The following is a 22,648-nucleotide window of genomic DNA, read 5'->3' on the forward strand; positions in this document are numbered from 1 at the left end:
ATTGCAAAAAGTAAAATTATAAATTTAAATAACAGATTTATCAAGTTATTGTTTAATCATTTAGACTTTAACAATTATGAATTTTGGAAAATATTATTTTAATAACACATATATAAAAAATTTTATCTTTACTAAACTCTAAATGAAATTTAGCATTTCCTTCAATTATTTAAAAATCTTGAGACTTTACCCAAGAGGTTCAAGACACAGAAAGGTTAAGAACCCCTGCTATAATTTGACTTTTAGCTTCATAAAGTAGTATGGCAGAGAATGCAAATAAAGGTAGGGAGGTGTAATAAGAAGGGTGAAAAAAGAAAGCCATGTATCTGTAACCCTTTTTGATGAATATCATTTAGAAGGCCCGGTGCCACACAGTTATCACTGTCCAAGGCTGCTTTTGAGCACGGTCTCCCTGACTGTAAGTGCAAGACCCCATCGCCTAAGCCCTCCACCTAGCGGTTTGTTGGGTGATTCCAGCTCTAAATGACAGATCGCGGCTCCCACAGACACGGGAAAAGCCAAGTGTGATGGAACCAATCAGAAGCCATATGTAAATACTACCCTCCCACTGGAGAGCAGAGGTTTCCTTGATCTCACCCATCTAAGCGCACTGGCTCTGCTTGTTCTAAAGTTTGAATGCGCGAGAATTGCTTGACGCAGGCGCAGCATCTTTCCCCCCCCCTTCCCCCCCCCCCGGCCCTCTCGCCCAAGCCGGGGTGAGGGACGGAAGGAACACGTCATCGCGCTGCGACACGATTGGACTGGAGATGGCGTGCAGTTCCTCCGCTGATTTTGCCAAACCCAGTGCAATGGCTCCGGACTCAGGGCTCCCCATGGCTGATCCACTTTTGAAGTTGCTACCTCTGGACTCCAGGGATTGGGGGACGCAGCGTTGCCGCCTGGGTCCTTCTGCCCTCCGCGCCCTGAGGGTCCGTCTGGGTGCCACACTTATAGTCACTCTGCCAGACGGCGGCTCTTGCATCTGCACCGCTTGGCCCCGGCGCGACTTGTCAGATGGTTTTGTGCAGCTCGACCCGGGGTGCGCGAGCCCCGGCGCGGCCACGGGGCCGTGGGGTGCAGACCGAAGCATCCGGTTGAGCAGTCTCCGCGCGGTGCCTTGCCCACCTCTACGGAGCATCACCGTGTGGCCGGCACTGCGAGAACCGCAGGCTCCGGGCGGGGCCCCGAGCCGGGCTTCGGTGCTGGAGGCAGTGCAGGAGCTGCTGCGGAACCGACGGATCGGGCCGTGCTCGGTCCTGACGGCCCCCCCGGGCGCCATCGGTCCGGTGGCCGCGGTGCACGTGCTCGGGGGCGACCCCATCCCGGAGCCCGCTGGGCTGGTTACGCCGCGCACCCGCATCGAACTGGGAGAGCCGTCGGTGTCCTCGGCCCCGGAGCTGCCCGCGGAGGCGACCTTGGGCGGTCTGGCCGAGGCGGCTGCTGCGCTGCGGGAACTCCTGAGTCTACCTCACCTACATCCCCGCGCCTTGGCGGCGCTGGGCGTCTCCGTTCCCCGCGGGCTCCTGCTCGTCGGGCCGCCCGGTGTGGGCAAGACGCAGCTGGTGAGAGCTGTGGCCCGGGAGGCGCGGGCCCGTCTGCTGGCTGTGAGCGGCCCAGAGTTGCAAGGCTCGCGGCCCGGAGAGACCGAGGAGAACGTGCGCCGGGTGTTCGCGCGGGCACGGGAACTGTCCCGGAGAGGCCCTGCACTTCTCTTCATCGACGAGCTAGACGCACTGTGTCCCCGGCGGGGCGGCTCGCGCGGAGCCCCCGAGAGTAGAGCTGTGGCCCAAGTGCTCACGCTGATGGACGGCGTGGGCAGCGAGCGTCGGGTGCTCCTGGTGGCTGCCACCAATAGGCCCGATGCACTGGACCCGGCGCTGCGCAGGCCTGGACGCCTGGACCGCGAGGTGAGAGCTCCGAGGGCGTGGAGACTTGGGTTCGAGGCTGTGTGACCCAGGGGACGTCACCTAACCTCTCTGCACTAAGCAGCTCGCTGTAAGTTGCAGAGAAGGTGCCAGCGGCGCTGGGTAAGGGAGTATTCCCATCTGGAAGTGCCCTGTGCCAAAGAAATCATAGTTCACACTCGTGTAGCTCCTTAAGGTCTTGCATAATGCTTTTCAGCCGGTTTTATCTGATTGATGTCAAGAAGAGGTCAGATGTGGCCTACCACACTTTTAATAATAATAGCTTAATAATAATTCGTGCTTAATATATGCCTGACAGTGTGGTGAGCACTATACAGATATTAGCTTATTGGATTCCCACGTTAGGAGCTGGGTGCTGTATTTTGCTGATGAAGAGACAGGCAGGTGGAGGTCAAGATCACCCAGGGGCTAAGTGAGGTGCAATTTGAACTCTGGTTTTCCCAAAGTCAGCTGCTTTGCCACCTAGTCCCCTATTTTTGTAGCTGTATGACCCTGAGCAAGTTACTTAACAGTTTCTTCATCTGTAAAATGGGAATCATAGCATCTACCTTTGAAGGCTCTTGTGGGGCTCAAATGAGGTACTGTAAATTCCTTTGTAAACCTTAAAGTGGTAATCATTCTTATTGTCATAATCTTGGGTTCTGCTGTCAACGTGTGGTTTTCCCAGATGAAAAATTCGGAGCTAGGTAATTTGCTGGAGTGAGTGAGTGTCTGAAGTTGAACTAGAACCCTCATCTTCCTGACAACAAAGCCGGCATTCTAGTCACTTAGCTTGTAGGTTGCCTGGCCCTCAGAGGAGTGTATCTCAGCCCATTTCTGTCCAGTTAGGGAAGAGTGGTACAAAAGAATTTTACCTTTAGGTATGTAATGTGCAGTTCTTTTCCAATCCAGTTTTAGAGACTAGTACCCAGAGATTAAATGTAATACTTCTCATTAAGCAAGAATTATATACCATTTTTTCCCTCAAAACAGCCCTCTGAGGCAGGTAATGTGTAACTCCATTTTTAAGATGTGGACATGGAGGTCCATGTCTCATATAATAAGTCACAAAATCAGAGGTAAAAACCAAGTTTCTGACTCCAGATCCTGCATATTTTGGCTACCAGCAAATATTAAATGCTCATTTGCCTAATGGAGCTTCAGTGGTTCTCTAAACTTATGATATATATCTCCCAGCACACAGGTTCATATCAAGATAAAGTTGTCTTGTTCATTTCCCAGCTGTTCATCCCCATTACTACTTTTTAAAAATTGACCTTTTCTCATTTTTCTCTTGAATGCAGCTTATTGTTTATTAGGTAGCACTTCCCACAGTGTCTAAAGGTAAATACCATGGACATGTGATGTTTTGATTTGTGATTCATCAGATGGAAAAGGGGGAATTTCTAAAACTGAATTCCCTAAAAGTGCAAGTTTATTTTCTTTTGGTTTGTGGTCCTATGGGAAAACTTTTAGAACTGTTGTCACCAATTTTTTTGTTATAGGAGGTGGCTTTCTGAGCCATTAAGGATGGAAATTTAAGTGATTTAAGTGACAAAAATAGCAACAAAAATTTATTTTTAAGAAAAAAAATTGCTACCTGGACTTTCAGTACAATGAGCTATTGGCATTTTGTGTACTTAGCATTTGTACTAAGTTGAATTTTTTGTTGGAGCTACAGAGGAACTTTTAAGATCCTGTAAACTTTTCACTGAACAACAGCAAAGAGTCCAAGTTAGGTTTCTACCACCATGCTATATTCTTTATTGTTCATTTGTTTTCAGTAATATTCAATTCTTGGTGACCCCATTTGGAATTTTTCTTGGCAAAGATACTGGAGTGACTTGCCATATCCTTCATTTTATAGATGAGGAAACTGAGGCAAACAGCATTAAGGGACTTGTATGGGGTCACACAGCTAATAAATGTCTGAGGTCAGATTTGAACTCTGAAAGATGAGCCTTCCTGACTGCAGACCTGGTACTCTGTGCAACTGCCTTACTACATGGAATGCCTGTCACACTTTCATTGGCAAAATTTTCAGTTAATGGTCTTCTGGTAGAAATGAAATTGCCCAATTCTTTATATTTTTTGCAGTAGGTGCTAAAATGCTTGTGGAATCGAGCTGCCTAAAAATATATATATATAATTTCAAAAACTATATGGACTTAATGGGGAGGGTGTTGTTTTGCTTTAGATCATCATTGGGACACCCACACTTAAGCAGAGGAAGGATATTCTGCAAGTAATAACTTCAAAGATGCCTGTCTCCAGTAATGTGGATATACTTCACTTGGCAGAAATGACAACTGGCTATGTTGGAGCTGATCTGACCGCACTCTGCCGAGAGGCTGCCATGCAGGCAATGCATCACATTGGTAAGGTATGAAGTTACTTGAGTGATGGAGCCTTTTCTTTGATACTGTAGATGTTTAATTATTCAACAAGCATTTACTAAATGCCCATTCTATGCTAGGCACTATGTTGAGAACTGGGGCAAAAATAGTCTCTACTTTCATGGAGCTCAAACATGCAGAGAGCTGCGTTCAAACAACATATAGTCAGGATAAATTGAAGACAATCAATAGAGGGAAGGTTCTAGCATAAAGGGTAATTTGTAAAATGTGGGATTTTGGCTGGGATTTGAAAAAAACAGAAGAAAAGAGATTTCTGGACATTGGGGGAAGAAGAGGGATAAAATATAAGAAAATTAGAAATAATAGGAGGGAGCTTGGCTAAATTTGAGAGGCTTAGAGGCACTAGGGAGCATAGTCAGATCTGCTGCACTTTGGAAGGCTCAATTTGACAACTGAGTGAGGATAGATTAGAAGGGAAAGAGATTTGAGGCAGAAAGACCAACCAGCAGACTATTGTAATAGTCCAGATTTAAGTGATAAGGGCATGGACCAAAATGGTGACTGTGTCAGGAAAGAAAAAGGGACACACATGAGAAGTAATATAAAGATAGAATCTATAGGATTTGGCAACTGATTGAAAGGGGGGGAGAGACAATTCTAAAATGGAGACACAATATGTAAACACAGCTTTGAACATACAAGATTTATACAAAGTAAATGGAAAATAAATGCTATGTTAGAGTGTTCATACAACTTAACAGTTGTATGAAAGTAATGCCTTTTCAGCAATGCCACACATTTTTCAGTAATTGGATGGGGAGAAAGCATAATTCAGTTCTACTTAGAGACAGTGGGGGTTGAATGTGGCAAAATTCTAAAAATGTTTAGGAGTTGTTCTGAAGTTTAACAACTAGGCATTTTAAAATTTAAAATTTTTCTATTTTTAATTTTTCTATTTTTTTTCCTCTCTGCAAAACATTTTCCAGATAGTTTGAGTTTTTTTCAGAGCTAAAACCCAAAATCTAACCTAAATTTCAGATCTATATACCAAATGGTAGCGTCATTGAATTGAAACTGACCACAAACTTGATTCACTTGGTGTTGAAAGGAGTGGGTGTGGAAGAGGAGAGGTACCAGATAATAACAACATCTATTTCCCAGTTATTTTAAGTGTTAGATGAGATTTCTCAAGCCCTTTGCAAATAGCTATATAAGCACTAGCTATTATTAGAAGAGTAACATAGAATGAAATATAATAACATTGAATGAAATATGAAATATGTAACAGAAAGAAGCACATGGAATCTCATCATTTTCCTAGGGAGATCTTCCTTTATTCCATTTATGATTACTATTTGCTGGTTGGTTCCTAAAGTACTTATCTATTGCGGGGCTAAGGAAAATATAGCAGGGTCCAGTTTTTATTTTATTTTTTAAAATAATAATAGCTTTTTATTTTTCAAAATACATGTGTAATTCTAAAATATTTCCACATTTATCATGTACAAGAAAAAATTAGATCAAAGTGGGGGAAAATGAGAAAGAAAAAAACAAGAAAACAAAAAAAGTGAAAATACTGTATTGTGATTCACATTTAGTTCCCATAGTCCTTTCTCTGAATATGGATGGCTCTCTATACCACAAAGACAATTGGAATTGTAGGATCCGGTTTTTACAGTGGCCTTCCCAGAGTAGAATCACCATTGAATTAAAATGAATAACTATAGTAACTTCTGGCATCCTATTACTGTATTAATACAATACACACTATTTGAAACTATTTGAAGTCATTTGAAACAAATGGCTTATGTGAATTGGGCTAAGTTTCTGCATTTTCTAGTGGATTGTATTTTAAGGGCTAGACAGAAGATGTTCTAGTCATGGGTGATCAGGAAAAAGTGGCTTTATCATACTAAGGAAAGAGCTAGTAGAGTTCCCTCTTTTTTCTTCCTTTCCTTCTTTCTCTAGCATATTTCCTTTACCTTGTTAATGGAATTTTACTGTATCAGATGCTAAACTTTGAATAGCTGAAGCTACACAAAGCAGGCTTAGATACAGATTTTTAGAGATCAAAAAGAGATGTAATTAATTTCAGAGCAAGGAATTCAATTTGCAAACTAGAAGTTCTCCTGAGAAGGAGACATTACCTGTTGCTGATAAGAGATTTTAATCACAGATCATAAATGAGAAGGGAGGGAGAAGGTGGATTACAATGCAATCATTCCCTGGGCTTCAATAGTTTCCCACAGCAAACCCATGAATGCAGGACACTATGGGTCTTCTTGAATCCTGTGGGAAGTTTTTAAGTGTTTCAAATCTTGGGGGTTATTACTTGTTAGGGAACAAGACCAGAGTTCTGTGATGGGAACAGGTTCTACTGTCTTTGATTCGCATCTCATAACATACATAGGAGAGTGTTGTCAAGAATTTTTCAGTTATTTCATGCTGCATTCTGAGGCCCTGACTCCTAAGTCAGAATCTACTGAGAAAATTGTAGCTCTGAAAAATCTAAATTTTTAGTGTTTTCTTTACAAAAATCAATTACTATGACAATCCTAATTCCCCCCCACACACACACATTTCTTCCTTTCAATCTAAGGTTGGAACAACCCTATAGATCAATGAGAAACATTCATTTAAAACATAGTTTTGAAAAAGGTTAATGCTAAGGTAGATGGCAAGGAAAATAAAAAATAGAAACTTCAGTGCCAGGAAGGGCAGGATGCTGCCAAGGCTTCCAGGCAATCAGCAGAGTAGGATCAGAGGAAGGTGAGGGAGAGACATGCTTCAGAATATTTTACCCTCTGTTCTCTAAATCTGCTTGCTTAGTTAGAGCAGTAAGGTCTTCCTCTATTTGCAGAACATTGGCTGCCATAGAAATTACCTTCCTCCTTAGGAGTTTTCTCAGTAATTGGGGCTGCTTGTTGTGAGGGCAAGTGAAGCAGTCTGCATTTGGAGGCTGGTGATAAGCTTCCCTGGCCTATGGCTAGTTCTTCTCAGAGGTTCCTGGCAGATGGGTAGAGCGGGTCCAGGATGGCTATGGAACCAGTCAGGGATCCAGGGGATGCCAGCAGGGTCGCAGTGGGCAGGAAAGCAAACCTGCTGCCAATGGAGGGACAACTTTAATGAGAGGAGCTTCAGTGGAGTGGTTCCTGGAAATAGGGATAGTCTGGACACAGTGTAGACAAAATCACAGAGGCCTTCTCAGAAGGGAGGCAGGCAGGCCGTGATTATAGTGTAGAAAAAACCACCATTATGTGCATGATCGTGTGCATAGCAAGGAGAGAGAAAAGGCTTAGTTTATAGGGGGAGTAACTGCAACCTTCAGCCCACATCCAGTTCTGCTGTCGTCTGCTTGTCAGCCTGGGGTCTTGGTAAAGCTTCTGGTAGGAGGGCTGAAGAATTAGTAACGATACCCAGCTTTTATACAAGAGATTATGTCACAGGTAAGAGGGGGGGGGGGCAATCTAATTGGTTGTTGCTATCTGGAGACATTGGAATGGAAGGTTTCTGTTTCCCCAAAATCACCTGATTTCTAGGAAACAGAAAATCAGGCCTTCAGGCTTAATCAAGCAGATAGTGGTCAAGCTAATAGACTAAATATCAATAAATGTCAAATACTGATAAGTGTCATCAACTCAGGTTATGTAAATATGTTTATAGCTGGCCAAGGCTCAAGTAAATATGGGCCTGCACATATTATACAGGTCATAGGGGAAATACAGAAGTAATAAAAATAAAATACAGAAAAAGAATTTATACATTCCTGTAAGTTCTTCACCTTAGCTCTCTATTCCACATAGGTGGGTGAAGATTATTAACAAAGTAGGAGAGAAACTGAAAATTTCCTAATGCACTATTGACCAGAGTTGGCGTCAGAAGCTTCATTGAATCTGTATATAACTGGTAGAGTCCTCAGAGTTTTGTTTAAAATCTTGGACCTTTGTTAAATCAATGGGTTGGGGGATTGCAAGGGGTATGGCCTCAAGCAGCTTTTTACCCATAACTTGTGTGAATTGGTACCTCACATCTTGGGGTCCCACTCTATCTTAAGATCCTCCTCTGGTTCTAACCAATCAGCTTTGTGGCACCAATTCTTAGTGCCCCCTTTCCTGACCAAAGCAACCATGAGTTTACACAGATCCAGATAGCCTGGGTCCGTATGGGTGAGTTGGAACTGCTCACCAAAGCCTGTGGGATGGGATACTCCTTGGCAATAGCCTGGAATTTTCTACAATGACAGGTACTGATCAAGCTACTGTCCTCAGGGTTTTTCTCCACATAAATTTTGGCTTGCACCTTGACAGGGAAACTGGGGAGCCGCTGGAGGTCTTTTGATAAAGGTGTGTATAGTTTAGGTAGTTGGAAGCTGTTAAGGAGATTTTCAAGTGATTTAATCCTTTCTTTCCTTGATTCTAATTCAGACCTATGCTTTCTTTCCCTTGCCTCTTAAGTACCTATTATAACTCCTATTCTAGAATGTTTCCCTATTTATCAGTTTCTGCCTTAAATCCTCTAATTTGGTCTTATCAAAGTTGTTGCAATTGGGCCAGCAAACTTTGGGGTTTCAGATCAACCCAGTCCTGGCAATATGAGGAGAACAGTCAGGGCCATTCTTATGTATTTGAAAAATATATGTTTGTCTGTCATTAAAAAGTTATTTAAAAAAAAAAGAAAGAAAAATATATGTTTGTTCTGGGGGAAAGTTGATGGAGAACTGCTTTGACTTCTCCTTTGCCCTTACCACATATCTGTCCCATTTTAAAGGTAAACACTCAAAGATAACACTAATTAACACAGGAATATATAGTACACAAATACAAGTACATTGTAAAGAGATATGACTACACAAATTGAAGCAGTCTTGTACACCACGTGCTAGCAAACCACTTGAATTCCAAAAGTAAACATTGCACAATTCTACCCAAGAGCAATTAAAATGATAATTTCAACCCATTTCAAATGCACACAAAACCAACAAATAAAAAATTTATGCATGCAGAAAATAAAAATCCTAGTCCTTAGTCAGACATGCATTTTGAAAGAGAAAAGATTTATGCAAAAATTGACCTTACCAAAGGCATCTGGGTCGAGAAAAAGGTTCCCTGGAATATTGTATTTGAGTCATACACTTGTTATTGCTGTAGGGAGTAGTGGAGATTGAAATAGGCTTTCTGTAGCTGGTTTAGAGATTGAACTTGGGAACTGACTCCCTTCCCCTTGCTTTTAAAAACTATTCATACAGTTCCTGGTGGTGGATCTCATTATCTTTCCCTATACATAACGAGTCTTTTCTACACAGAAATGTTCCCAGTATTAAGTCTATTCATTAACTACTTCAAATATTCATTAAGAATAAAGTAACGAGTTATTACATTTTAGTGCTAGTGGTGAGTGTCTGACACAGTTGATTTTGCAGTTAGAAACACTTGAAACCAACATCAGACTGGGAATCCTGGGTCTGTAAATTTAGGTCTTTGCGTATCTTTCATTTTCAGTATGAAATATAATTGAAAGAACACTGGACCCAGCTGACCTGGGTGCTGTTCCCAGCTGTGCTCCATCAAGCTTTGGGCAAGGGATTTCACTCCTTTGGATCTCAATTTGCTGATAAAATAGAGAATTGACTAAAGAAAGCAAAGGGTTCCTCTATCAAAAGAATTGGTTCTTTCACTTTGAATGTTTTTTTTAAACTAATATGAATTATTATAAAATGAAAATAGTACTTCATTCTAAATTGTGAAGAATTGTCTCTCTACTTGTATAATTCACACATTTCCATAGCCTGATGTTTTCACTCAAAAAATGGAGGGGAAGGGATTGAGTTGAATCTCAGATGAGACTTGTGAATAAAGAAGAGGGGCAAAGTATTCAAAGAAATTTTAATGGAGGTTTTATGTGTGAAGGTTTAGTAATTTGTAAGGAGAGAGCAAGTATAATCAGTTGTTTTATATTTAAGTAGAATTTCCTGGCCTTAAAGTTTCAGGTTGGGAACTTAAGCATCTTTTTGGTCCAGGGAAAGGAAGATTGAGCAGCTACCCCACTGTCACTTCATGAGGTTGGTAATGGATTGGGAGCTTAAATAAATGCCTTATTAATGTCAGTTAACCACAATTCATTGCTAATCAGACTCAAAAACAGCTGAAGTGGAGGGGAAAAGAAAAAAGATGACATGGAGGAGAGTCAAGTTGGCAAGAGTCTAAAAATGTCTTGTGTCTTTCCTATTTCCAGTGTAACTGGATGCTATTTGTTACCTTACTAATTTGACATAAATGAAGCTCATCTAGTTTTATGTGAAGTGTCTTCTAATAGAAATAAGAAATCACTATAGAAATACAATAGGAGCTGTCAAATTATAAAAACAGGAATTTTTTAAAGATCTCAGGAAATTTTTGCTGAAAGCCATAGTTATTCTTTTTAGTCGGAAAAAAGGGCTAAGTAGAAATTTGTTGTAGGTGGCACACTTTGTGTGATTTCCTAAAAATTGATTAGGTTCAAGATGTGAGGGCAGTATTTGAATAATTATGGAAGTATAAACACTAGTATATGATAGCATTGACTTCACTAGATGTGACAAATATATAGTACTTTTGTGTTCAGGGAAGTTTCAGTAGGGACTTCTCAAAAGATTATTAAAGTAGCTCTAACCCTTGATTTCTGGTGGTACTTTTCCTCTCCCCCTCAGAATTCTGAAAATCCTGTGATTGATGCAGCAGATTTCTTTAAAGCCTTCAAAAAGATTCAGCCTTCTTCCATTCGAAGTTTCATTGGACTGACTGATATTAAGCCTGTTAGCTGGGAACAGATCGGTGGCCTTGAAGATGTGAAGTTAAAATTAAAGCAGGTAAAACACAGAATCATATTAAGATAGGAAAAATTATTAATATTTTAGTTGTAATGAATGAATACTAGAAACAAATTTAAATAGTTTCTAAAGGGATCATAGATCTTGAACTGAAAGGAACTTCAGGGACCATGTAGTTTAGCCTTCTTTTTATTCATTATTTTTTGCCTAGAATAGCAAATATATTTTTCCAAATAAATGCAAAGGTACTTTTCAGTATTCATCTTGCAAAATATTGTGTTCCAAATTTTTCTCCCTCCCTCCCTTCCCACCACCTCTCTCAATTAGACAGCAAGTAATCAATTATAGGTTAAACATATGCAATTCTTTAAAACATATTTTCACATTTATCATGCTGCATTAAAAAAAGTTAAATCAAAAAGGGGAGGAGGAAGAGAAAAAATTTAAGCAAAGAAACAACAGCAAAAAAGAACAAAACAAAACAGGGAAAATACTTATGTTGTGATCCACATTCAGTCCCCACAGTCCTCTTTCTAGATGCAGATAGCTCTTTCTATCACAAGTTTATTGGAATTGGCCTGAATTACTTTGTTGTTGAAAAGAGGCATGTCCATCACACTTGATCATCACATAATCTTATTCTATACGGTGTTCTCTTGGTTCTACTCACTTCACTTAGCATCAGTTCATGTAAGTCTCTCCAGGCCTCTGACATCATCCAGCTGATCATTTCTTAAAGAACAATAATCTTCCATAACATTCATATACCATAACTTATTCAGCCATTCTGCAGCTGATGGGCATCCACTCAGTTTCCAGTTCCTTGCCACTACAAAAAAGGCTGCTATAAACATTTTTACACATGTGGATCTTTTTCCTATTTTTATTATTTCTTTGGGATACAGGTCCAGTAGATACACTGTTGGATCAAAGGGTGCGCACCGTCTTGTAGTTTTTTGGACCTAGTTCCCATGGTACCAATTATGTCTATGCACGATTCCCAAATCTCTATATTCAGCCCTCACTCTCTCCTAAGCTCCATTTGTTATCACCAGCTATTTTTTTAATATCTCAATTAGATGTTCCATGTATATCTCATGTTTTCTGAACAAAATAGAACTCATTATCTTCTTCCTCACTTTTACTTGCCCTGCAAATCCAGATCTTGTCAAATTTACTTTCACAACATTCCTGTCACATGTTCCCATCTCTCCCTTCACATGGCCATCAGCCTCATACAGAACCTCATTGCCTAATGCTGAAATAGCCTTATCATTGGTCTCCCTGCCTCAAACATCTTCCTAGATTGGTTCATCTTCCACTCTTGCCAAAGTAATTTTCCTAAAGCACAGGTCTGACTATGTTTTTCCTTAAGAAAACTCCAGCAATTCCTTTTACTACCTCCAAGATCAAATATAAAATTTTCCCTTTCTGGCATTTAAAGTTCTTCCCAACCTTTGTAGTCTTAAGGCTTCCTCCCTCTCCCCCTCCACCCCCCATTTTACTTTCAGCAGTCTTTTTTTTTTTTTTTTTTTTTTTTTTTTTTTTTAATTTTACTTAACCTCTATATATTTGTGACTCAGCATCATTGGCCTATTTGTTGTTGTTAATCCATCACACTCCATATCCCAGCTTTACATTTTGATTGACTGTCCCTTATACTTGGAAGGTTCTTTCCTCACCTTGCTCTCCTGGGACTCCCTTTTAAGTCTCAGCTTATATCTTGCCTTCTGTAGAAGGCCTTTATTCCTTCCTCTCCTCTTCCTCCTCCACTGCAATCTTTTTCCTCTGAGATTTCTTTCCATTTACACATCACTTATTAAGTATACATACCATTATTTGCTTGCTATCTCATCCTTTAAGTTGTGAGCTCTTTGAAAACAAAGACTGAGTTTTTCACCTTTATATCCCCAGTACTTAGCACATGTAAGCCCAGAAGCTTATTAACTGAGACTCATTCCAGAACCAGTGTTCTATTATACCATGTTGTCTTCTCTCTTTTTAGATAGGGATCCCCAAATTTGGCCATGAGAAATTATAAACAATGAAATATTTTCATGCACTAAAAGTTTAGCTCCTAATATCTTTAAATATACATTTGAATTATTTTAAAGTGTAAGTATCTTACTATGCTTTGGTTTTTGTTTGGTGTTTTGTTTTTTTTTTTTTTTTTTTTTTGCTGATGTGCCCTTTTGGGGGGCTGTATTTGCAGAGTGTTGAATGGCCTTTGAAATTCCCTAGGGAATTTGCTAGGATGGGCCTGAGTCCACCTAAAGGAATTCTCCTTTATGGACCCCCAGGATGTGCTAAAACCACACTAGTGAAGGCTGTGGCCACAAGTTGTCATTGCTCTTTTGCATCTGTAAGTGCCGCTGACCTCTTCTCACCTTTTGTTGGCGATTCAGAAAAAGTCTTGGCTCAGGTATGGTATCTGTGATTTTTTTCCCCCACAGTTTTACTTTTACCTCATTTTCCCCCTTTATTTTAGTTAACTTTCTAAAGTACATTTTAAATAAACAAATTTTTGTTCATGAAAGGTTTTTCGACAAGCAAGAGCTAATACTCCAGCAATTGTATTTTTGGATGAAATTGATTCAATCTTGGGATCTCGTTCCATCAACAAAACTGAAAATGGTATTCAAGAGAGAGTTCTTTCTGTCCTCCTCAATGAATTGGATGGTGTTGGATTCAAGACAGTAGAAAGAAGAGGAAATAAATTGAGATTACAGGATAACTGTGAAGAGCAGAGAGAAAATGAGGTATTAATTTTATTTACACACACACACACAAAAACTACGCCAAATATTTGTCTGTCTCTCACAAAGCCTTTCCTTTGCTGTATTCATTATATAAAAACAGCAAAGTAATAACTGTCCAATTTTACCACATCTGCTTTTACATAAAATATGATATGGATTGTAATTCTTTAGAGTGGCAGGGACAGATTTTATAATAAAGCGTTATACTGGTTCAGTTTAATCAGGCCTTTGCTTAATTCCTGAAGGTTTAGAAGCAAGAAATGCTATGTAACCATAAGGAGCTGTTAGTAGAATCTGCAGAGGAGAAGAAAAGACAGATTTGAACTTAAGAGTCTGAAGACCCCCGTTCATTTTCTTAAGCAAATCACTTACTTCTTAAACTTGTGTTTCTTCAGCTGTAAAATGTGCACAATATTTGTGCTGCTGTTAACTCTGGATTGTTGTGAAGAAAGTGGGCTGTTAATTAATAACCATAAAGTGCTATGTCAATGCCAGATATTATTTTTATCTTTTGAGTTGACTCAGCAAAAGGAAGAACTTTTCCGAAATCTGTTACCTTGTAACTTTCCCCATCTTGGGCTTAGTTCTGCCCTTTGGGATAGTAGAGAACAATTCTGCAGTTATGTAGCCATTCCTTCTATTCTGGGTCTTACCTCTCCAGAATAAATCTTCAACTTTATATTTTCTTTTGTAGTTTGTTCTGATTCTTAGCATGGTGCTTGACTAAATTAATAGGTATTTAATAAATGCTTATTAGTTGCTTATTCCATCATTCTACTAATAAAATTAAGTCATAGTAATGTATTTATTCTCTGTATTCTTTGTTCATTACAGTTGTCTGTGATGTAGGTAAAACAGTAATGTTTACCAACCTATATGAGAGAGCAAAAGTGCAGAGAAGAGACCAGAATTCCCACTGCTAAGATAAAGGAGCAGAAGTGGGATTCAGATCCAGATCTTTGGGCATCATGCTCAGTGCTCTTGTTTTAATAACCATACTGTCTTTGTTCACAGAAGCTCTTCCTAATTTTTTTAAGTCAAATATATCTGTGCTCTAATCATATTGATAATTTATTTTGGTGTTTAGAAGACTTTTAAGAATCATTTGCTGAAATCTTCTATGATGTTTCCAAGTATAATTTTTTCCCCCTACTATTTGGTTTTACCAAGATTCTTCTTTCTCGTAATTTAGTTCATTTTATATGGGTATATGTATGTTTTAAAATTTGGTGACTTTCATTTGTGTATGTGTGTTTTCTTTCAGCTAGAGTTTCAAGAGGTTTTTCATCAAAATGTTATGATAATTGCTGCAACAAACCGACCAGATGTATTAGATGATGCCTTATTACGACCTGGAAGACTAGACAAGCTTATTTATATTCCACCTCCAGATCAGAAGGTAGGTTATGCCTCTCTCTGCTATTCCAAAAATTTGGGGGAGGGGGGATTTAAATAGTTTTTAATTTTTCCAAGATAGTTTTCAACATTCACCTTTGCAAAACCTTGTGTTCCAAATTTTTCTCCCTCCCCCTCTCCCCCCCAAGACAGCAAGCAATCTGATATAGGTTAAACATATACAATTCTTCTAAACATTTTCATATTCATCATGCTGTGTAGGAAAAACCAGATCAAAAAGGAGGGGGAAAAAAAAAAAAGCAAACAACAACAAAAAGGTGAAAATACTCTGCTGTGATCCACATTTCAGTCTCCAAAGCACTGTCTGGATAGAAAACAATTCTGCAGTTATGTAGCCATTCCTTCTATTCTGGGTCTTACCTCTCCAGAATAAATCTTCAACTTTATATTTTCTTTTGTAGTTTGTTCTGATTCTTAGCATGGTGCTTGACTAAATTAATAGGTACTTAATAAATGCTTATTAGTTGCTTATTCCATCATTCTTTTTTCCATCACAGGTCTATGATTCCAAATGGTTTTGCAGCTGTTATTGTATATGTCTTACTTTACTGGTTTATATCCTTTCACCTAGCATTGTCTTGGATCACATTTTGTTCTTCTGCTCTTCATTTTTCTGTCATCATTTGTTTTGTCAGGAGATCCAAGCACAGGAATGGTGGGGTCATCTCCTGTTCAGTCTTGCAGTAGCAAGACTGAAGGGAAAATTGTAGAATCAGGGAATATTGCTACCAATTTAGGTCCTTAGGAACCATATGGGCTCAACCACTTACTCATTTTATAGATGAGGAAATTAGGATATAATGAGTTTCAGTGATTTACTCACAAACTACTTAGTCCTTTGCCTTAGAAATAATCCCTGGTGATGGAGATTTGCTTACAGTGATGGTGAATGCTGAAAAAGGCAAGAGATTTCTTTTTTCTAGATAAGCCTTCCTTAGTTGGTGAAGAAGGAGTTAAAAAGCAAAGTAAAATTGGGGTAGCTAGATGGTACAGTGGATGGAGCACTGACCTGGAAGTCAAGAGGACCTGAATTCAAATCCAGCTTCAGACACTTAATACTTCCTAGCTGTGTGACCCTGGGCAAGCCACTTAACCCCAATTGCCTCAGCAAAAAAAAAAAAAGCAAAGGAAAATTTAAGGGCAAAATCAAACTAGTCAACAAGCATTAAGTACCTCCTTTATGTCAGGCACTATGTAAGGTGCAGTAGTAATTGTACAGATGAAACAGATGAAATTCCTTACTTGCACAGAGTTCATAATCTTAAGGAGAAGACGAGTTTATATACAATTATTTACAAAATAAGCACAAAATGACTCACTATACAATTCACATGAAGAAACCAAATGTCTAGAATTTTGAAAGTGCAAGAAAAAACAGGATTGAGGGGACCATTTGTATTTTCAGGTTTCTAACCTTATATAAATTAGTAATCTTCAAAACTTGTTAAGAATTGCTTACTATCCCTGTGCAACAAGAGAACTGTTCTGCAAACATCTATTGTATCTAGGATATACTGCAACATATCTAACATATATAGGACTGCTTGCCATCTAGGGGAAGGGGTGGAGGGAGGGAGGGGAAAAATCGGAACAGAAGCGAGTGCAAGGGATAATGTTGTAAAAAAAAATTACCCTGGCATGGATTCTGTCAATATAAAGTTATTATAAAATAAAATAAAAAATTTTTTTTAAAAATTGCTTAATAGGGGCAGCTAAATGGTGTAGTGGATAGAACATTGGTCCTGAAGTCAAAAAGGACCTAATCTAGCCTCAGACATTTAATACTTCCTAGCTGGGCAAATCACTTAACCCTAACTGTCTAAGTTAAAAACAAACAAATAAAAAGAATAGTTTAATAAGTATAAGAAGAGAGGTCAGTAGACCAGCCTAGATCAGCAATTGAACAACATCCCATCCATTAAACAGGCAAAAAAAGAGATTCAATTTGTCAAAATTGGAGAGATCATGAAAAGATAGAACTAATGTGAAATTGACCTGGTCATTCTGGAAAATCATTTGGAATTATTTAAAAAAAAAACAAACCCTAATCTGCTAGTACACTTTGATCTACCACTGCACATATATACTGGGAAGGGAGGTCAGTGACAGAAAGAAAGATCTTATATATGTAAAGGATTTCCCCTAGGCAGATGTAAATTATTTGTCACAAGGTGAAGGCTATGAAATCAGTGGAATAAAAGCCAACCTTTTTTCATTCTTAAAAAAAAAAAAAATCAATGTTCTTATTATCCTCCTAAATCATAATACCTCTCAGTTCACTCTCTTGTTACATAGAGAAAAAAGTTAAGATGTGATAGACTTGGGCTCTTTTCATCAATGAGGTGATTCAGGCCATTTCCAATAGATTTGTGATGGAGAGAGCCATCTGCACCCAGAGAGTGGACACTTTTATTAGTGTTTGCTTGCTCTTTTTTTCCTTTGTCATTTCTTTTCCTTTTTGATCTGATTGTTCTTGTGCAGCATAATAAATGTGGAAATATTTATAGAAGAATTGCAAATTGGATTATTTACTGTCTAGGAGAGGGACTGGGGAGAAGTGAAAAAAAAAATTTGGAACACAAGGGGTGAATGTTAAACTATCTTTAGATATATTTTGAAAATAAAAAGCTGTTATCTTAAAAAGAGTTTTTTTTTTTTTTAAGTTAAATACATGTCAGAGCTTTTGGAGTTTTAATTACATTTTTTCTTATGTATAAATTAACATAATATAAAATGTTAACATTGGAATTAATTTTTATATTTTTATTTATATCACATGAAGGCACCATGGTGCCTTTTTTTTTCTTCTTAAGTGAGGAATGTTGGACTCAAATCAGAAAAGACCTATATTTGAGGCTAGCCTCACTCTTAAACAGCTGTATATAATCCTGGCCAAGTCATTTACTATCTCTTAGCTTTAGTTACCTTATTAATAAAAAGGAGATATTAATAGTGCCTACTTCACAGTTAATGATGATAATCCAATGAAATGCATATATGTCAAGCCCTTTGAAAATCTTGTAATAGATAACACTTAATGTAAGTTAATTACTAATATAAAAATATTTATTATTTTGTGCTTGTGGTAGAAAATGCAAGCTTATGTGGCTAAGTATTATACTTTCTTGAGGAAGTTAATATTGTATTTTTTACTTCTACCCTAGGACAGACATTGTATTTTGAAAATCTGCACTAAAAATAAACCTCTAGGTCCTGATGTGTCTTTAGAAAGCTTAGCAACAAAAACCTGTTTTTTCTCTGGAGCTGATCTTGAAAATCTCTGCAAGGAAGTAAGTTTTATTTCATAATCAGTGAGTAAACCTGTTATTCAGAATGGTGTGTAATTGAGTTGTTCCAAATCATCAAGTGCAATCAGAAAGCTTTTGACAAGTTTGTTATCTGGTTACTTTTGTGCCATGGAGAGGTGTATCTAATAAGAGTAATTCTTAATGCCTCTAAATATGAAAGAGTAAAGTTTGATAGTTTGTCCCATATCTCTGTTTGATACTTCTAGAACAAGGACCACCATCTTCCTCAAGCTTACCTTATGGTCTTTTATTGCTCAAATATTTTCCCTGATCATATAAGGGAGTTGGATTGAGGTAGAATTGTAACCCCACACAAACCCATTGTGATGGCATCCATCCTTTTAAGAATTTAGAAGGCAAACTGGAACAGCATAGGTTGCTTACTGAAAAACGTCTGTTTATTCAAGTGTCATCCTCACTGTTATCTTCTTCATTTGCCATCCACCAATTAAGTGTAGTAATGAAAAAAAAAAAAAAACTTAATTCTAGGCATTTAATTTTCCTACATTATGACATTAAAAAGAATTTTAAATGATTTAATTTCTTGGAATAAGAATGTTAATCTTGTTTTAATGACAATATAAATGTCTACAAATATTAAATTGAGCCTAATATAGTTTGACTCTATTTTAAATATTTAATTTTTTAAAAGAAATTAATGGTCACATCAGATTATTTTTTGGTTTATAGTTGCTCTTTACAGCAAATTTAACTTGTGCCTTTATTCTGTCAAGGCTTTCTATGTATTTGCTCCCAAAGTCCTTCTCTATTCTTCTTGCTTTACTGTTGTTTAACCAGATTTACTCAGTTCCTTTTATGTGTCCATTGTAGACACACTTTCTTAAAGTGTGACTACCATGTAACATTGATTCCTTTCTGATTCTCTCATTCAACTGCTTTTACAACAAAAGTAAGATCACTTCTCCTAGGTCAGTCATATACACACCCATTCTGTATTATTTGTATCTCCTTCAAACCTACCAACAGAGTAAAAATATAATCTTCTCCATCTCTCCCCACCCTCCAGAAGGTGAAACCATATAACACAGAAGCATCACAACCATATGAAATGCAACTTACATAATGTTAATATATCTTTTAAATATTTACAATAGGAATTGCTTTGAGTATATTTTTATCTATCAAGAAAAACTTAAAAATAACTTGAAAATCTAGAATATAAAAGAAATAAAAACTTAAAAGAGTTTTCAGTATTTATCTAGGTTAATAAGTGATGTCTCATCATTTCATGGATAGTGGATTGGCTAAAGCAATATTTTGTATTCAGATTATTCCTTGTCATACTTTTACAGAAGGTAAACATTAATTTAATGGGATTTTGTTTTTTAAAGGCTGCCTTATTGGCTCTAGAAGAAAATGGACTAGAAGCAACCACAGTGAATCAAGAACACTTTCTGAAATCACTGAAGACCATAAAACCATCTTTATGCCATCAAGATTTGACTCTTTATGAAGGATTTCAAAAGCAAGAACTCTCTACTTTAGAGACTGTTTAGATTACTTTTATAGTCTTGTCCATGAATAAACTGAAATGTGTGGGGTTTTCCCCTACATTTCAGGTGGCTATATTCTGTGTATGGGTTTGGAGAGAACAGGGACTTGAGTTGGGGGTCACCAGCTGCATCTTCGGAGGGCTCTTAGTGAAGTTAATCTGGCTCCAGTGGTTAGTCCTTCCTCCCCACCACTCACTGCTGAATTAGGCCCTGGTGTAGGAAAGGAGGCAATGGGCCCAGGGTCAGTCACCAGCCATGTGTTCACTTCACGTGGGCAGCTCGCTCACCCTCAGTGGGCCCCTATTCCTCATTTCTACCATCTGGGGGGCTGAGCTGCATGCCTGGGCTCCTGTCCAGTTCCCTTGGATCTCTGCCTGGCGTCACACAGCACAACCATGTCGGCTACTTCCTGCAGCAGCTAAGCTTGGGTGATCCCATTTTGGAGGCCAGAAAAACTTAGAAGGAGCAAAGCCCACCTATTCCCTTAAGTCTTAAGGTTAGGAAGAAAGGGATGACAACTGGAATTCTGTTGGGATTCAGTGAAAATACTTAGAGTAAATTAGTCAGTACCCAGGCTCCTGTGGTTCCCCTGAGAATGTTGGACTGGAGTAAATAAAACCCTATTGACAAATACAGGGAGTGGAGCCAGGATGGTGGAGAAGAGCCAGGTCTTGGAGCTCCTCCTGGTTTCCCTCAGATCAGAGCCAGTCTCTGAATAGGTTTTGGAGCGACAGAACTCATAAATATTTATAGTGTAATGTTTCCAGCAGAAGATAACTTGGAAGGACTTCAGGAAAGGTCTCTCTCAATCAGACAGTAGGAAGAGGGGAAAGTTTTAGCCCAGTATGGTGTTTGCTGCTCTCCTGGTTCAAAAGCCAGGGAATCAGCAGACTAGCTGTGAGACTTCCAATGCAGCTACAGAAGGCAAATAGTGAGCCACTGGCTCCAAGTGTATCACCTGTAGAGGAAGTAGAAGCAGACCTCAGCCTTTAAAAATGAGCACAAGAAACTCTGACCATAGGTAGCTTTTATGGCGACAGTGAAGGACAGACCTCAAATCCCGAGGACATCTGCAGATGAAGCCCCAAAGGGTGATAAAAGTTGGTCTCTATCTCAAGGTTCTCTTGGAAAAATTTTAAAAGAATTTTTAAAAGAGTTAAAAGAAAAATGGGGAAAGAAAACGAGAACTCGGCGCGGGGGAGGAAAGGGATTGGAAAAAAATCACTCCTTTAAAATAGTTTTGGAAAAATGGAAAAAGAAAACTCTTTGAAAAACAGAATTTGTGAAATGGGGGGAAAAATCCATTGAATAAAACATTTAAAAGTTCAATTGGTCAAATGCAAAAGAAGGGGGAAAAAGCTAACTGAAGAAAATAACTTACTAAAATTAGAATTGAACAAATGGAATTGAAGGACTTAATGAGACATCAAGAGTCAAACAACCAAACCCCCTCCCCCCAAATATAAAATACCTAATTGGAAAAACAACTAACCTAGAAAATAGATTCAGGGGAGACAATCTAAGAATTATTGGACTACCTGAAAACCACAATGGAAAATAGAGCCTGTAGAAATCATTAAGGAAAATATGATGTTCTAGAACCAGAGGGTAAAATAGCTATTGAAAGAATCCACCAATTGCCTCCTAAAAGAAACCCCAAAATAAAAAGTCCAAAGAATATTGTAGCCAAATTCCAGTTTATCAGATCAAGGAGAAAATACTGCAAGCAGGCAGGAAAAAACAATTTAAATATCAAAGAGTCACAATTGGGATTACTCGGCACCTAGCAGCTTCCACTTTAAAGGATTGAAGTGCCTGCAATATAATATTCTGGAGAGCAAGGGAACTGGGACTGCAGCCAAGAATCAACTACCAGCAAAATTAAGCATTTTCTTTCAGGGGAAAAGATGGGCATTAAATGAAATAGGGTATTTTCATTTATTTTGATGAAAAGACCAGAGCTGAATAAAAAATTTGATCTTAATACAGAACTCGAGAGTTCCATAAAAAGGTAAAAAGGAAAGGGGGGAAAATGTTTTTAAAAGTTAAAATGCTTACATCCCAAATGGGAAAATGATCAACTCTCAAGAACTGTATTTTTTGTTAGAGGTATACTTAGAGAGTATAGGTATAATCTGACTTTATAGCGATGATACAAAAAAGATACTGGGATGGAAAAGGGATTGTATTTGAAGAAGAGGAAAGGGAAGGTAAAATGAGGTAACTTACATCACATGAGGAGACCCAAAAAACTATTCACTTGAGGGGAAAAAGGGAAGGGGAGAAACTTTGTGTGAACCTTAATCTCATTGGATTTGGCTCAGAGAAAATATCAAATATATTTAAATTTATCCTATAAGGAAGTAGGAGAATGGGGGAAATAGAATAAAAGTAGAAGGAAGAAGTAGAAGAAGAAAGGAGGAGGAGGAGCTGTGAAAGGGGAAGGCAGATTGGGGTTGGTGGTAGAAGCAAAACACTAGTGAGGAGGGAAAGGGGGAAAGGAAAGAGAAGGTGGATATATCATAAGCAAAGGTGTGCTTAAAGGCTGCATCTTCATTGGTCTGCTCCCTCTCCTTAGGAAAAGT

At 38.5% G+C, this 22,648-nt stretch overlaps 1 protein-coding gene across 1 annotated transcript; it reads left to right on the forward strand.

Annotated features, from left to right (window-relative positions):
* Positions 1–694: 694 nt before the first annotated feature.
* On the forward strand, positions 695–22,054 carry SPATA5L1 (spermatogenesis associated 5 like 1). Its single transcript, XM_051977262.1, has 8 exons — positions 695–1,907; positions 4,102–4,287; positions 10,947–11,105; positions 13,279–13,488; positions 13,604–13,825; positions 15,090–15,224; positions 18,406–18,531; positions 19,902–22,054. The coding sequence occupies exons 1-8, from the start codon at positions 768–770 to the stop codon at positions 20,064–20,066; spliced, it is 2,343 nt and encodes a 780-aa protein (XP_051833222.1). The 5' UTR covers positions 695–767; the 3' UTR covers positions 20,067–22,054.
* The last annotated feature ends 594 nt before the right edge of the window (positions 22,055–22,648 follow it).

The sequence above is a fragment of the Antechinus flavipes genome, chromosome 2 (genome assembly GCF_016432865.1).
Source record: "Antechinus flavipes isolate AdamAnt ecotype Samford, QLD, Australia chromosome 2, AdamAnt_v2, whole genome shotgun sequence".
In the NCBI taxonomy this organism is placed as follows: domain Eukaryota; kingdom Metazoa; phylum Chordata; class Mammalia; order Dasyuromorphia; family Dasyuridae; genus Antechinus; species Antechinus flavipes.

Coding starts and splice junctions, on each gene's coding strand:
- SPATA5L1 (XM_051977262.1), top strand. CDS start 768: ATGGCGTGCAGTTCCTCCGCTGATTTTGCCAAACCCAGTGCAATGGCT. Junction 1,908..4,101: donor CTGGACGCCTGGACCGCGAG/GTGAGAGCTCCG, acceptor GTTTTGCTTTAG/ATCATCATTGGGACACCCAC. Junction 11,106..13,278: donor TGAAGTTAAAATTAAAGCAG/GTAAAACACAGA, acceptor CTGTATTTGCAG/AGTGTTGAATGGCCTTTGAA.